Raw genomic sequence first — 14,865 nt, 5'->3', positions numbered from 1 at the left:
TCAGCTACCGCAGCTCAGGCGTGAAGCGTTTAATGCAGAGTTGATGCGTTCGCGGAAAATTCAAAAAAGTTTTTTGCAATAAGATGGAAAGTGAGTTAATTGAATTCCCAGTCATTTTAAAGGAGGGTAATGAAGTTTTAACTCTCTTTCTTGACAAGTTTGTTTTTAGTTAACAAAAATAACGTTAATGCAGATAACGTTTTGTCACCCATGTCATCCATTTTTGATTCGCATCAAATATATGGAAAAGTGTTCCGTTTCCAAGCGCGCATCATGCGCATTAATGAAACGGAACTATATCAATGCGCGCAGCAGATTGAATGCGATCTATGTGCTCAATGCGTGAAACGGAATGCACCCTAGGTTACTTCGAACGGCGCCAAATTTGAATATCTGTTACTTATAAATATTACAAATCAGCTCTATTTCTTACAAATTCTTTATTAATTTGTTGTGATTTTTAATTCTCAATTGTTTAATGCAATGTATTCTTCCATAAGTCATAATTCCAATTTAAAACAATGTTCTTTATTTTTCTACAGCTATAGTTACCTCTGTAAATTATTTTCAAAATATTCTGTCCACAATTTTTTTCAACAATTTTACTAACAATAAATATCCCTTCTATAGTTTCTTGAAATGATCAAAATACAAACGTAAACTAATGTTTTTGCTTCAAACAGTCGCCAATTTTCTTAGCTTAACGATATCCACCCTTCCTTTTAAAACAAGTGCAAGTTGTTAGATTGAATAATTCAATCTACCTTTGGGTGAACTGTACACGGCATTGTTAATATTCTCTTCGACTCGATTAACGTAGGTAAGCACACCGTTATCACGGAATCTCGTGAAACTATGAAAACCGTTTCAATCTCTGCTGCTTGATAGGTTCATTCAAGAGCGGAAATGGTTAAGCAGGCTATTACACCGAACCAAGTAAAGTTAGATTCTAGGTAAAAATTGTTCTTGGTCTCAGTTCTAAGAGTCTTACACGCAATCTAGTTGAAAATACATAGTGATTATTACAATTCTGATGAGAATCATGTAATTAACTTGAACATGACTTGTTAAGTATTAATAATTTCAACAATTGTTTCAATATCACGTTTATCAATTTGATAAATATTTCAGTCATTTTATTTGTTACTGCTTGAAATTTTCTCAAAAACTGCAAATTGCAATAGCTTTTTATTATTTCATAATTATTACACTTCATTTCTTATTAATAGTCAAACAGCTGTATCATTTGTAAAAATAATATGAAAATAATATGGGATATAAAATAAAATTTCAATTGGCACTGTCAATAATATATATGATAAATAATATTCAAAGGAATAATATAATATTTAGAAAATGAAACTGATATAGAGTGTAAAATGCAATTGAAATTGGTACTGTCAATATAATAGATTATATTACATAATAAATATAATGAATAATATTTAATTCTTGAACAGTGGAGGCAGGGTCAATGTAGACTCAGTCTTAAATTCAAGTTGAAACTTTCTTCACGACCTGCTAATCTAGGGTTATTAGAAATAATTTAATATTTAGAAAATGGAAATAATATAAGGTGTAAAATGAAATTCAAATTGATACTGTCAATATAATAAATTATATAATAAATACATATAATAGATAATATATGAAGTAACAATATAAAATTTATAAAATTAAAATCACATAGGGTCAAAATTGAATTTAAAATTGCCAGTGTCAATATAATAAATATGTCACTTATTCAAAGAGCAATAAATAAAAATTCTGTACTTTAAACCAATAAACGAGTAAATTAAATATATCAAAATAAAACCCTCTAAAAGTTTAGAATCTTCACACAACGACTAGTCACGTTCCTGCTATAAAGCTGGTTCAATCTTGATAACCAATAACCTCTTTTCGTAGAAAATTTCGAAAAGCGGAGAAAATGAATCAGCGAACCATTGACAGTCCCGTCCAATATATCGCGTTCGGTTTTAATAAAAATCTCAACGGTGAAAAACTGGCGCGTACGAATCCTCGCCAAGAGAGAAATAAAATTAATCGAGCATGTAACTTCCAGTTTTACCGCCGTAACTTTCGACCGACTTCCGTTTTGTGTAACTTTCCACAATTTCCAGCGGGATTCGAACGGAGAAGTTTCGGTTTCGCCTGCTGGACTGACGCATCAACCGAATTAATAACACGTCGGAAAACACGCGTTGCTGAATTTTCCGCGAACAAAGCGCGCCGAGATTTTAACAACGTTTACTCGTGCCACTTGTGAAATTAAACCAAGTTGATTATAAATGCTAAGTTGTTGAATATCAAATTAAAACACTAATTGTTACACATCGTGGTAAACATTTAGAAAATGGGCAGCACTCTCAAATGTTGATGACTTTTTAATATGTTGTTAACCCTCAAAGAGCGGACAGTACCGGGTCACTTTTGACCCACAACTGAATTTTTATTACACAAGATTTGAATTTAACTTTACGATACAAAATATTATCTAATAATTCTTATAAATACAGAAAGGAAAGATATGCATCAACCCTTGAACTGCGGAGCGTAGGTCAATTGTGACCCAAACTTAAAAAATATTAACCAAAAGTTCGATACACCAGAAGAATAATTTTTGAGATAATATAAAATACAAAGTTACATTAAAATTGTGGCTCTCTTCATGGTCCGCCGTACGTGGATTAAGAAACTCAAATATTTTTAAAAATTAAGGGTGTCTCAAAATGACCTGACATTTTGATTTATTGATAAAACACATTATTTGTTTGAAAAATACGAATGTTTTTATTTCAATATAAAGTACAAACATGGAGGTTATGTATGGAACACAATATCCGATAAATGGCCGCCTCGTCCCTGTTTGCAAACGTTCACTCTTTTGTCGAAATTTTCAATAACATTTTGGCATAATTACGGACTAATTTCATTAATGGTACGTCCAATTGCTTCCTTGAGCTCTGGAATGGTCTGTGGATTATTGGCATACACTTTTCCTTTCAAAAAGCCCCAAAGAAAGAAGTCAAGTGGCGTCAAATCGCACGACCGTGGTGGCCAATTAACATCGCCGTTACGCGGGATAACACGACCATGAAATTTCGTCTGCAAGTTAGTAGTGAATTTTCACAATTTCTATGCGTTGCTCAGTCGTGTAATTCTGCATGACTAAACCTCAATACTTCCTGATACCAATTGTCAAAGATTAGTACTCTATGTTCGCCACAACAAAAATGGTGCGAAATTTAAAATGTCAGGCCATTTTGAGACACCCTGTATATTTACAATGTTTTGTTTCATTTTCACATTTATATTGCAAGTTTGAAACATTCGGATTAATGACAATATTATTCTAATGGAGAATTAGAATTTTTAAATTAAACACAAGTTAAATTTAGTATCGATAGAATTGCGTGGGTAATTGTTCAGAAAATCCCAATGTAAATTAGGGCTACTTATAATTGAATTCAGTTATAATCTCGAACAAATGCTACTCGTGTTATACAGTTCTACTTAATGAATTACAGATTAAAGTAGCATCAACTCACTAATCCTGTACTATATTACGACCTACCTTGTTGTAAGGTTGAGCCTGTGGTACATTAACTCTAAGATGGCGAAGATCGATTTTTATTGACCCAACGATTAAATTTAATTGCAGATACTTTTTCAATTCTCATCTTTGAAATTTTATATCGATTCTTTGAATAAATTTGATTTCACTGATATACAGTGTTTGACAACAGGTGGGAGATTTTTTGGGGGATGATTCTAGGGATCAAAATAAGACAAAATCAAGAATGACGAAATAGCGTTTGCAGCTTTGTTTTCCAATAATTAACGTTTAAAAATTCGAGTAAACAGCGCCTGAAATCTGCAACCTGCCCAGCATCGGCGATTGAACGTCAGGTCAGCAGGGGTGGGTACAGTCATAACCAAGAATCATTGAATAGTAGAAACTTAATTTGTGTTATTCTGTTTCCCGGTACAACAGCATTCGGCTTTCTCTTCGTGGTTATGACTATACCTACCCCTGCAAACCTGACGTTCAATCGCCGGTGTTGGGCAGGTTGCAGGTTTCAGGCGCTTTTTATTCCAATTTTTAAACGTTATTTATTGGAAAACAAAGCCGCAAACGCTATTTCGTCATTCGTGATTTTCGTCTTATTTTGATCCCTAGAATCACCCCTTAAAAATCACCCCTTATAAATGAAGAATAAAAATGCACTTGTAGATCTAGCCTATAAAAGGCCGATCCCCGGAGAATTTAAGTCCAACTATTTAACCGCGGAAGAGTTCCTCGAGAGGTTTCTTACTTTCGAAACTCTCCGCGTCATTGCACTTGGAAAAATAATTTCAGCGGAATGAAGCCGAGGAAATTGCTTGGATTAAAATATCGAAGATCTGGCACGAATCTCCTTCGGTCAAGGTTGGTCAGGATATTGTGCCTCGAATTGAATGAGAATGAAAACTTGGCGATTCGCTAAATCTTCCGTCTTAATCCTTGTCGTTCGCGATAGACGAGAATAAAATTAGGATTATATAGGATTGACATTGTTTCTCTCCAGAGTCGCCTTTGTGTAAAATGGCTACGTTTCATTAGCAAGAATTCTAATGATGACATATTTTCTTTGTTGATTAAAACGTTCGGGGAAATGAAAGATCCTCTGGAAAAATATATAGAATTGTCAGTTTCAGAATGTTCGTTGATTAATACTTTTAAGGGTTGTTTTTGAGAGATAATGTGAGAGAATATTTATTTTTGTGGACATTAAAGAATCATAGGAAATTACAGAAAGAAGCTGTAATTAATTAAGACTGATGAATATTAATTGTAGCTTGGATATTCTTAATTGTAGGGCAGGTGGTTCAATAAAATTGTTCAACATTTATAAACATTGCAAATTTCATATACTGAACAAAACAATGAATTCCTTAGTGAAGTTTTGGTAAAATATTTGTTGATAAAATAACATCTATATAAAAAAACCACAATTATTAATATCAATAGTGTTCTTTTTTGATATCTTAATAATAATTTTCAATTTTATTTTAATTTTGTAATTTATTAACAATATTAATATTTCTTCACTTCTCTCAAACTGAATCATTACATTATAAATTCATATCATGAAAAAATGTCCACAAATGAAAACTTAATTAAGAGAAAAAAAAAGAATTAGTAACTTAAGGTTTTTAGCACAATACAAAAATTGTTTATGAGCAGAAATATTTATGCACCTGAAAGTATTAAAATAATTAAAAATTTGCTTTTATAAATGAACTTATTAAATGGTATCTTAATTATACCAGTACACTCATTTATTGATTATTGCCATATACAGGGTGTCTCAGCCGATTTTGACATCTTGATTTCCTCGGTATTGTGGCACATAGTGAAAAATGTACGAATTTTAGAATTATTTAAATTGAAATATTTCCTAAACTACCAGCTTTTCGACATACATAGGTCAGTACCTTTTTATAAAGAATATCTGACTACGTCATTTAATGCATCAAAAAGTACCCCATTCCTTTTAAAAAAACAAAGTTGACCTTTATATATCCTTGACGCGTCTACGTACGAAAAAACTAATAACACCAGAACATGTCCCACTCGATACCATTTAAGTTCCCTATGAAACATTTTTCACTACGTGCCACAATACCGAGGAAATCAAGATGTCAAAATCGGCTGAGACACCCTGTATAGCAATTTAAAAATATGTATTTACAATGATGAAGAAATTAAAAATTATAAAAGAATAATATTGTATGTACGAAACACGCTACTAAAAGCATCTTTTCGGCAAATAAAGCGTTAATAATTCACGAACACTCTAAAGATTATACGGGTGGACATTCATTTAACAGATTGAACCATAAAACCACTACAGCTTAATTTGCACACGGTGCAAGTGTACCATATATTTGAACTATAATACTGTAAATGTTTAAGCAGTCAGTGTTAAGTGTTACCGCCCACACCATTACCATAGACTAACTCTTGTAAATGAATTTCCTTTGGGCAACGCTAAATTAAGCAAGAGAATGTGGTCATGAACTATTCAATCTCACCTCAAACACTATTACCGTATACAATATTCCTCCATTAATAAATATTTTGTTTGCGTAAAAAAGGATTTTGATTCGTTGCACAAGTTTTATTACCACTTCCAAATTTTTTATAAGCAATCAAAGTATAGTACACAATGTTTTTTTAATAACTTAATCGTCCTTTTAACAATATTGATTTAATGTAACCAATTATATTGATTTGAAATTTTAAGTTTACTGAAAATTATTATAAAAATGATTCATCAATATCTTTTACATAAAACGATTGGTTGCCAGTGACAGCAAACAATGATTGATTTTGAAACATGCAAGTCTGGTTCAATTTGATGACAAAAAGTATTGCAAAATAGCGCTTATGATACATCACTTTAAACGTTAAAGTTTGCTGAAAATGTTTATACAAACACTTCATTAATATTCTTAATACAAGATGACTATTTGTGAATTGCAACGAACAATGTTTTCGTACTATATCAAGTTCTCAGTTTCGTAACGTAAAATGTCTAAGGCAATTCATGACATAAATATATTGAAATCATATACTTATGATACATCAATTTGTAGCTTAAAGTATAACGAAAATGACTGTGTAAACGTTTCATTGATATTTAGTATACAAAATAATTAGTAAATAATTATAACAAACACTGATTAAATTCAGAACCTATGGAATATGATACAAATTATAATATTATAAAATTATCATAAAGTAGCATTTATGTCAATTTAAAGCTTAAGTATTTATGAATTTTTATTAATATTCCTAATGTAAAATTATTGATTGCGAGATAATCATAATTATATATAGTTCATATTAAAGATAACTATGAGAAATTTATGGGGCTATTTTCAATAAATTTTACAAGTTACGATTTGATGTGCTTTAAGTGATACTTTTCAATATTTTTAGATCGACCAAAATCGGCCATTTAACCCTCGGACAGCGAACCATGGAATTTTCCAAATTCCACACGGTTCTTTTAAAAATTATTCTTCCAATATATGAAACTCTCGTTTAAAAATTATACATCCAACTTTAGGTCAATATTTTTGTATATGTTTTGTAATTTTGAGCCACGATTGATTCAGGCTCCGCTATTCAAGGATTAATATACAACAATATAATCAACGAAAAATTGAATTATAATCTGAACAATATTTCCTCTTCTTTTTCACGTGGCGAAAACAGGTCCGACTCCCTTCGTTTCGTAGCCACGATCATTAAAATGAAAGAAGGTTGAACCGGGAACAGGTCGGGAAAGCAAAATAATCTTCATAGATCGATTTTTTTCTCTCAGAATCTCGTGGCACTTCATAGCCGCACAAAGATCCAGCTGACCCAGCGCGTATTTCCAGTTATTCGAGTTCTGGCAGCACGCCTAACGACGCGGTGGCTTAATGACCAGAAATGCAGTTGCACTCGAGGAAACTTAAAGTGCAAGAAGGCAGAGAGCGGTGGTCGATCGAGGGCACGCGGGAGAGTACGATCGACAGTTTGAAATCACGATCTTCGGAGGGTGGGTGAAATTTAATCTGTCGTTGGCCAGAGAGCATCCTTGACGAATCTCAAATCGAATTTCCTTGTTCGTTCGTCGGCAACCTTAAGCCTCTAGGCGATTCCTATGATAGTTTGTCAACTTCTATGTCCGAGGAAATTGTTACCGAAAATTGCCGCTTCGAATCGCTTAAGTTCGATCGACGTGGCGATTGTATTCTAAATTGTTCAATCCTTGGGATTTATTTGTGGAAAGGAATTTAAATTCAGATGTTCAATAATTATGGAAATTTTTTAAGTTTTCTTTAAAGTCAGTAGGATAAAATGCATAAGGAATTAACTTTTGAAATTTTTCATTAACTGCTACCAGTCGAAGACTTCATACGTAATCATTTCTTATCTCGTTACATTTTCACTTAGAATACTAATCATTTTCTTTTCTTGAACTTCGTTTATATTATGATAGTCGATTTCTTAAAAGAGTTACTGTACATAAATTTCGTAATTGAGAATGAATTAAAATTTATTCAGCTATTTTAATATACATAATACACTATTTTTATCTCTTCTGCAATGATAACTGAATAGAATAACTGATAACGATGCATAATAATATTGTTTTAGGTTCAGATATCCAATAATTATGGAGATTCTGGAAGTTTTCTTTTAAGTCAGTTGGAAAATATGCGTAAGAATTTAACTTTTGAAATTTTTGCAAAGTATAAATAACTGTTATGTGTACCAGAAATCTATTAACCTCCGCGAACCAGGTAAATAAAAGTAACACGTTGAATCATGCGGGGTTAATTTATCTGGGATTTATTTAAAACCACAAACATAATTCCGCAAATTTTGAAATATAACAGTATCAAAACCGCTGAGGTTAATTTAATTCTATATAGTTCGTAGAGAGTTAATAGGCTTTTCAACACCATTAGTTGTTGACAAAAACCCAATGAGTAATTCATTCATTGATCTGTAGCTCAGTTGAAAAAATAAAAGCTGAAATAGCGTGTAGCTGTAAATACTGGAATTCGAAATGTTTTTCAAACACAAAATGCAATGGAAGTATTTATTAACCCCCGGACGGCGGACCATGAAGAGAACTTCAATTTTAATTCAATATTGTATTTCATATTACTTTCATTTTCTACAATTTCCGCTGCCCATGTTAAAGGTATATTGTTTAAAAATTGTACATTTGACTTTAGATTAATACTTTTGAATATATTTTGTAAAGAGCCACGATTGACCGAAGTTCCGCTGTTCAAGGGTTAAGGTTCATAGCACTGCTGTAACCTGTGAGGTAAAGGGTTAACTAGATTACTCGTAATGTTACAGAACATCGACAATCGAGTTATGTAGATTATCTTGCATATTAGGGAATCGTACCCCATTCAGATTAGGGTTACAATCCCTGGGTTAAATCTAAAGACCTCATCAGCTTGTGGAGTCTGTGTCACAGCTTATGGAGATTAATCAGTCAGAAACATGGAATAAAATTTGGAATACAATAGAAGGAATCAATATACATATACAATATACTCAACACTTTAATCAATCATTGTGTGTACATCAACACCATGAGTAGAAGACAAAAGTCTATAATCCCCTAATTAACCCATTAATACCCAAAGTTATATATTTGCAACATTGTAGTGTATTCTTCGTTATTCAAAATTTCTTTTATTTATTTATTTAAAAAAAATACTTATAGTTTTTATCATAATTATAGTATTATAAGTGTAGGGTTTTTTATGGTGAGCTGGAAACAAATATCACTCCAATTAAAATTTGAGAAAGTAAATGTATTTTGTAATATGAATATAAAACAAAATAATTTTTAACAAGAATTACCGACTTCAAAATGCGCTAAAAAGTATGAAATAATTTCTGTTTCATTTATACCAATATTCCACAGCATAGTATTACATAGTAGCACCATTTTCTTAAAAAAGCATATGTTTTCCAAACGCACTTCACTTAATTGAGGTGACAGGAAGTTCTTGATGGCGGTGTTGTAACAATCGTTACTAATAGTGATACATGTCTTCAGCTGAATCATTAGTGAATACTTACTATTTTAATAAATGGGATAAGTTTCCGAATGGCCTCATCAAAATTGAGAACTCAGGTTCGGTATATAACCTAAACTGACTACCAGAAACCGATTAAAATTAGTTTTAGAGCTGGATTGTGGTAAGAAATTTTTGTACAATTTTGGGACTACAGTACAATTTTCGATACTGAACATATGCTATTCGATACTGCGCATACACAGAACCTAACCTAATCTAACCTAACCGCGATATCTCGAAAACGGTAAATATCCAGCTCTGAAACCAACTTTAATCGGTTTCTTGTAGTCAATTTAGGTTATATACCGAACCTGAGTTCTTAATTTTGGTGGGGCCAGTCGGAAACACAACCAACAAATGATAAGTATGCCATTGCAGTGTTAATGAAATATTTTATTCATATCTTTAATACTAATTTTTTTTTTTCAAATCACAAGCATATCTTTCCCTGATTCCTCGGTGATCTAGCGATCGTCATCGATTCGACAGAGAACTCGCTAATTTAACAGTAAAAACCACTGAATATGTACACTCAGTCCCATCGAAGTTGTCGCAGTGAAGTTGGCTACAAATTCACTAACGCATTCACGCCGCGTCGGTAAGTGAATGCGTGGCCAACTTCACTGCGACAACTTCGATGGGACTGAGTGTACATACCCAATAAAAGGATGGTTCACTGAGTAAATTAGTGAAATTTCTAGCGATCCATTGTAACCGTCCTCCTTACACAAGAGGCGGGTGCAATTACGTTTTGTGAGAATCGGAAAGAAATAATACGATTCAGAATGATAATGGCAAATGAGTTGACAAAGTCTTTTTATTCAATACAGTGCCGAAGGATCAATTACACAGTTAGAGAGGGACTCGTCGTCTAGATTCATATTTACTAGATTCAGTATGATAACATGACTGAGCATGCAGAAACGGGATATAGAAACATCTGGGTAGAATAACCTTCTCGGCCCCAGGTCGCGACGTTCGCTACCGAAAACATACCCGCGGTAACGCGATATACGTCGCTCTCACGCCGCAACGCCAGTTTCGAATTTCAACGGAATTTACGCTGAAACCTGTCGTCGAGTTTCTAAGAAAAAACCAACAAATCTTTCGTCTTAATTGCGACGCACAGCCGTGTCTCCTTTCCCATTGGCTTGCTTTGGCAAATTCTCTGCTCTCGCGGAAACTCACAGAGTCCGGTAGATACGAGAGAAGCCTCCAAGTTGCATCTAGGGAAGACGAACAGTCTCGAAAGCTACTCCGGAGCACGGGATACCCGTAGCTCATGGATAGCTTGCGAATTGTGCGAACACCGCAAGCGTTTATTCCGAACTGGAAAAACGTCCAGGCGCATTAAAGGCTCGATAAGTGCCCGTTCTGCGGATCGGCATGCACCTCGCTCGGAATCTCCGGCCGCGGAGGGGAACACTCGCGCATGCGCTGTTTATATCAATATACATAACTAGTGATGCGATATGCCCGGGCCCCTGCATTATGTCACCGTATTGGCGACCCTGTCGATCAGTTACGCCATATTCAGAAAGTAAGATTTAATCACCATTCCCGCCCAAATTCCATATCGCACTATTATCCTGCAAGCATGCAACGGTCACTGATGAATTAACAATTGGATAACGGATGGCGCAATAGATGCACGCACTGGATTAGTGATTCAAAAGTGATTTAATAGTAAAATTCTTTTTATAAATATCCACAACCAAATTTGTATATTATACCTTTTTATTTTTCAATATTTTAAATTTTAAATCGAATAAGAATTAAAAATTGTATTATGGATATCCTTTTGCATCCATTGTAATATTATATGAGGCACTTGGAACCAAAGGGAAGAAAGCAACATTTTTCCTTATTTATTTACAACACTATATTTAATGATTCAACTAACCATTTCTGCACCTAATTCAATAATTTCAAAAAATGTCACTTGCATCCCTTTCTTAGTGCCTAATATCTAAACATAAATCTCCGAATCAAAAAAGTGTCTCTCTATGCTAAAATTAATCAAAATAAAATCTGAATGGCTGAAAAATATAAAAACAAAGAAGCAGGGTATAAAGACCACCCTCCAAGATTGTTGAAAGGAAGAAAAGGAAAATGTATGACTGAGAATTTTCATTGATGAACGAACGAATCCTGTATGTGAATAGATCTGTATCTTATGTACGAGTGTATGTGCATTGGGGTGTGTGCGGGGTAAAGTGTAAATGGTTATGCCTGATCGAAATGAGAGAAGAGGGCGAGGGTGAAATGGAAAGGGAGACAAATCGCTCAGAAAAATGTACATCAACACGAAGCAAAAGCGAGAACGTCAGGATGAAAGGTTTAAACACAAAGAACGTGAATAGAGCTGTTGTCAGTCTCGTTCGTGTGAGATGGTTCGATTTGTTAGGATCTTTGGCAGCGACGCGATCAGATTTACCAAAATATCGTCGCCGTTATAGGCGAATGCTCGTCTGCGGCACCTTTCCAAGATTATTTATTGTAGGAGACATCTTCGAACGATTGAAACGGTTCTTCGTTTTCTGACGGAACTTGAATTATGGGTAATTGTCTACTATTTATCTCTGACTTTTTTCAAACTTGGATATGTTGAAAAGGGTTACTTAAAAACGTAAAATGTGATTAACCCTTAAACAGCAAACCAAAATTTATAAAATATTTACAAGAATCTTAACCACATTCATATATTGGAAGGATAATTTTCAAAGGAACAATGTAAAATTTAGAAAATGAAAATAATATGAAATGTAAAATTAAATTAAAGTTGTGACTCTCTCCATGGTCCGCCGTTTGACGGTTAAAAAATGTGTCGCAAACAATTCCAAGTATTTTTAATATTATATTAAAACTAGACTCAAACCTAACTTAAAAATAAAACCTTGTGAAGGAATGGAAGCCAGCTAGTCAATCGCGTGCGAAATAAGAAAAGGAGGGGAAGTTTGAGATTGAAATATTCTTTTCTGATTTTCTCCAGTAGTACGTGTCATTTTGATTTGAAAACTTGTTTAGTGTAAAAACTAGTGCTAATTTCGCTATTTAAAAAAGAAAAATATTATTAAAATTAGTGTTACAAACAGTATTTCGACTACTTTTGCGTTACAGATCTACAATTTTAGGTTAGGTTTACGTTCAGTTTTAATATGGTATTAAAAGCACATAGATTTAATTGCGATACTTTTTAAAATGATATTCTACTTTTTGAAATAATCCTTTTGAATATATCAAAGTTTGAAAAACATCGGAGATGGCGAGCAAATAATAAATTAATTACCTGAATATAATTATAGTTTTCAGATTGTTTTTGCTAACGAAATTTGTTGAATATAAAATCAAATAATGTTCTATTGATCCAGCTACTGCCTTCGAAGGTCAATTACCTACGAAATAAATTTATTTACGTGGCTAAAAATTAAGATTTCATCATTTATTTATTAATTCTGTGGCTTGGTGCAAAAAGTACCAGTGTCAGTATTTAAAATATAAAGATATTAACACTAAAAAAGATAGGTTAATAATTTCCGATACAAATTTCTGTTGTTTCAAATTTATTTTCTAATACAAAAAGAGAGAATTAAAATTCATGTGATTTGTATGTTTCTACAAAAGAAAAAAAACATAAGTTTGTTAAATAAGATTATTTTATGAAAACTTTTTGCTGAATACTCGGTAAGTCAACAAATAGTGCACATGAATCGAAGTAAAACTTGTACTTGTGCGTGAGCACGACAGGAGTGAAGTGGGAGACGACGATCAGTCATAGTGGGAGTCCTACGTTCCACGATTCTGGCGTCATTGCCGCGTACTGTACTGGTATTGTACGAGTACAGTTCCCGGCAAAAGCGCTCGTAACGAAGGGTTTATACGTGCAATAAATTCTCACGACGTGACCGATTATAGTTGACAATGGCAAATAACGATTATAATAGGTGTTAACACTGGGCTTAACAGATTTTGAAAAATCTTACATTTCTCATTTTACATTTTTCTGAGTCGAACAAGCATTAGCGTAACTAGGTAAGGGCCAGGACGGCCTAGGCTCCTAAAACTTTGGACTGGCACCTCTCAAAATATGCGGACCTTCACGATTCTAAAATATAAAAATCCGAAAATTTCAGTATTTCAAAATTTGTTAATTTCTAAGGGACCTGGCCCACCCCAAAAAGAGGTTCAAATTACGCTAATGCAAATCAGAGCGAATGAATATCACGAACAAACGAACGGACGAGCATAGAGTCGAAGCAGTGTGTAATCGTTGGAGTAAGCTGAAAGGAAGGAGAGGCTGGAGGCGATGGAGCAGAAACAAAGGAAAGAAAGGGAGAAGGATGAGGAGGAGGCAAGTAAGAAGGAAAGAACGAAAGGGATAAGAAAGCAGGGAAATAAAAAGAGAGAAAGGCTCCGGCGGGGGCCGCTCGTCCATGAACCGAGGACACTGATCACATCCTCCTTGAACTGATTGGCTCTTTTTCTCGCTTACTGATCCGTAGGTACGTCTTCACGATAGTCAGCTACCTAATCGGTGTCTTCATATTCGCCACTATCGTCGGCCAGGTGGGCAACGTGATCACCAATCGAAACGCGAATCGTCTGGAATTTGAGAGACTTCTAGACGGAGCGAAAACCTACATGAGGCATCATAAAGTTCCCGGCGGCATGAAGAGACGTGTGCTCAGGTGGTACGACTACAGCTGGTCACGTGGAAGGATACAAGGTGGTGGTGACATCAATACCGCTCTAGGATTACTTCCCGACAAACTGAAGACGGAGCTGGCTCTGCACGTGAACCTAGCAGTTTTGAAGAAAGTTACCATCTTTCAGGTGAGCTTTTTTTGGATTTCCTTTTGAACTATTTTGATGGCAGATAATTATACCATCTTAACACTTTAATGAGTGCACGTTTTGTGAAATCTATGACTTTTGCAACTTTACCTTCTTTTTTATTGGGAACATTATTGATAGCAGTAGTAGCACAACTGAAAAGAGAGAGGAGTCAAAAGGGTTAACTGACCCCTCTATCAAATGATTATGGTTGCACCACTGAATATCATTATGTTCCAAAATGTTATATAACGTATGCTGCAAAATTACTAATTTTCAATTCTAATTAGTATTTGATAGAGTAAAGTGGATTATTAATCTTTAAATTGTAATTAATATTTGATAGAATGCAAAGGTATGTAAAGATAAATGACGTAA

The 14,865-nt window shown here is 33.9% G+C and overlaps 1 protein-coding gene across 1 annotated transcript in view; it reads left to right on the top strand.

The window, feature by feature from the left end:
* LOC114878195 overlaps nt 1-14,865 on the top strand; it is a 164,477-nt gene that overhangs the window by 97,188 nt on the left and 52,424 nt on the right. Inside the window, exon 7 of the mRNA XM_029191711.2 lies at nt 14,157-14,487. Coding sequence (XP_029047544.2) covers nt 14,157-14,487 — 331 coding nt within the window. The remainder of the gene's footprint in view (nt 1-14,156; nt 14,488-14,865) is intronic.

The sequence above is a fragment of the Osmia bicornis genome, chromosome 6 (genome assembly GCF_907164935.1).
Source record: "Osmia bicornis bicornis chromosome 6, iOsmBic2.1, whole genome shotgun sequence".
NCBI lineage: Eukaryota > Metazoa > Arthropoda > Insecta > Hymenoptera > Megachilidae > Osmia > Osmia bicornis.
This window is presented reverse-complemented; position numbering and strand designations above follow the sequence as displayed.